This window comes from Colobus angolensis, unplaced genomic scaffold (genome assembly GCF_000951035.1).
Source record: "Colobus angolensis palliatus isolate OR3802 unplaced genomic scaffold, Cang.pa_1.0 Scaffold18, whole genome shotgun sequence".
Taxonomy (NCBI): Eukaryota; Metazoa; Chordata; class Mammalia; order Primates; family Cercopithecidae; genus Colobus; species Colobus angolensis.
Window position 1 is genome coordinate 1,936,057 of NW_012114932.1, and position 803 is coordinate 1,936,859.

Genomic DNA, 803 nt, shown 5'->3' on the forward strand with positions numbered 1-803 from the left:
GTCCCAGCTACTCGGGAGGCTGAGGCAGGAGAATGGCGTGAACCTCGGAGGCGGAGCTTGCGGTGAGCTGAGATCCGGCCACTGCACTCCAGCTTCGGTGACAGCGAGACTCCGTCTCAAAAAAAAAAAAAAAACCAACATATGGAATATGTTCAGCTTAAGCAGTTACTAAAAAATAAAAGAAACAAATAATGAAATGCTATATTCGCTGATTAGATTAAGAAAATAAATTGTATGGTCTGACAGCATTCACACAAGTTATGGTTCAAAGGTCATTGCAACCCACTTACTTATACTGACAGTAGACAGTATTCTAAGGTTTAATGCAGCACTAGTTGCTACTTCAGCATAACTTCAAATGGGCCTGAACCAAGGCACTCTCTCCCTCCTACCAGTAGCTCCATTCCCACCCATCTCTGGAGAAAAAAAATTAACAAAAAGATAATCACATTGAAAAAAAGTTTATTTAAAAAAGTTCTAGCAGCAAGAACAGTAACAAAAGAAAAGGAGAGACAAACAAAACAAGAAGGAGGTTGTGTCCCATGGAACTTGTCTCCATTCTTAATCGAGTTCTTTATACCGAGCAAACATGACTCTTCGAACAGCATCTCGATAAGTCTCATTGGACTGTCTTTTGCTGGTTCTTCCTGGGGCTCCAACACTGGGGCCCCTCATCCGGCCTTCAGCCTGTAAAACAAAGACAAACTATATATAAAGTGGGCCCTATAGATTAATTAGCCTCAGTGCTGGTCTTTGAACACAGGCATTTCTGGACTAGCATGGAGCAGTATATAGGAGATACA

At 41.8% G+C, this 803-nt stretch overlaps 1 protein-coding gene across 1 annotated transcript in view; it reads right to left on the reverse strand.

Moving 5' to 3' along the window:
• Nucleotides 1-445: 445 nt before the first annotated feature.
• The window catches only part of RBM6 (RNA binding motif protein 6), a 146,750-nt gene continuing 146,392 nt past the window's right edge, over nucleotides 446-803 (reverse strand). The window contains exon 20 of the mRNA XM_011939304.1: nucleotides 446-687. Coding sequence (XP_011794694.1) covers nucleotides 562-687 — 126 coding nt within the window. The 3' untranslated portion in view covers nucleotides 446-561. The remainder of the gene's footprint in view (nucleotides 688-803) is intronic.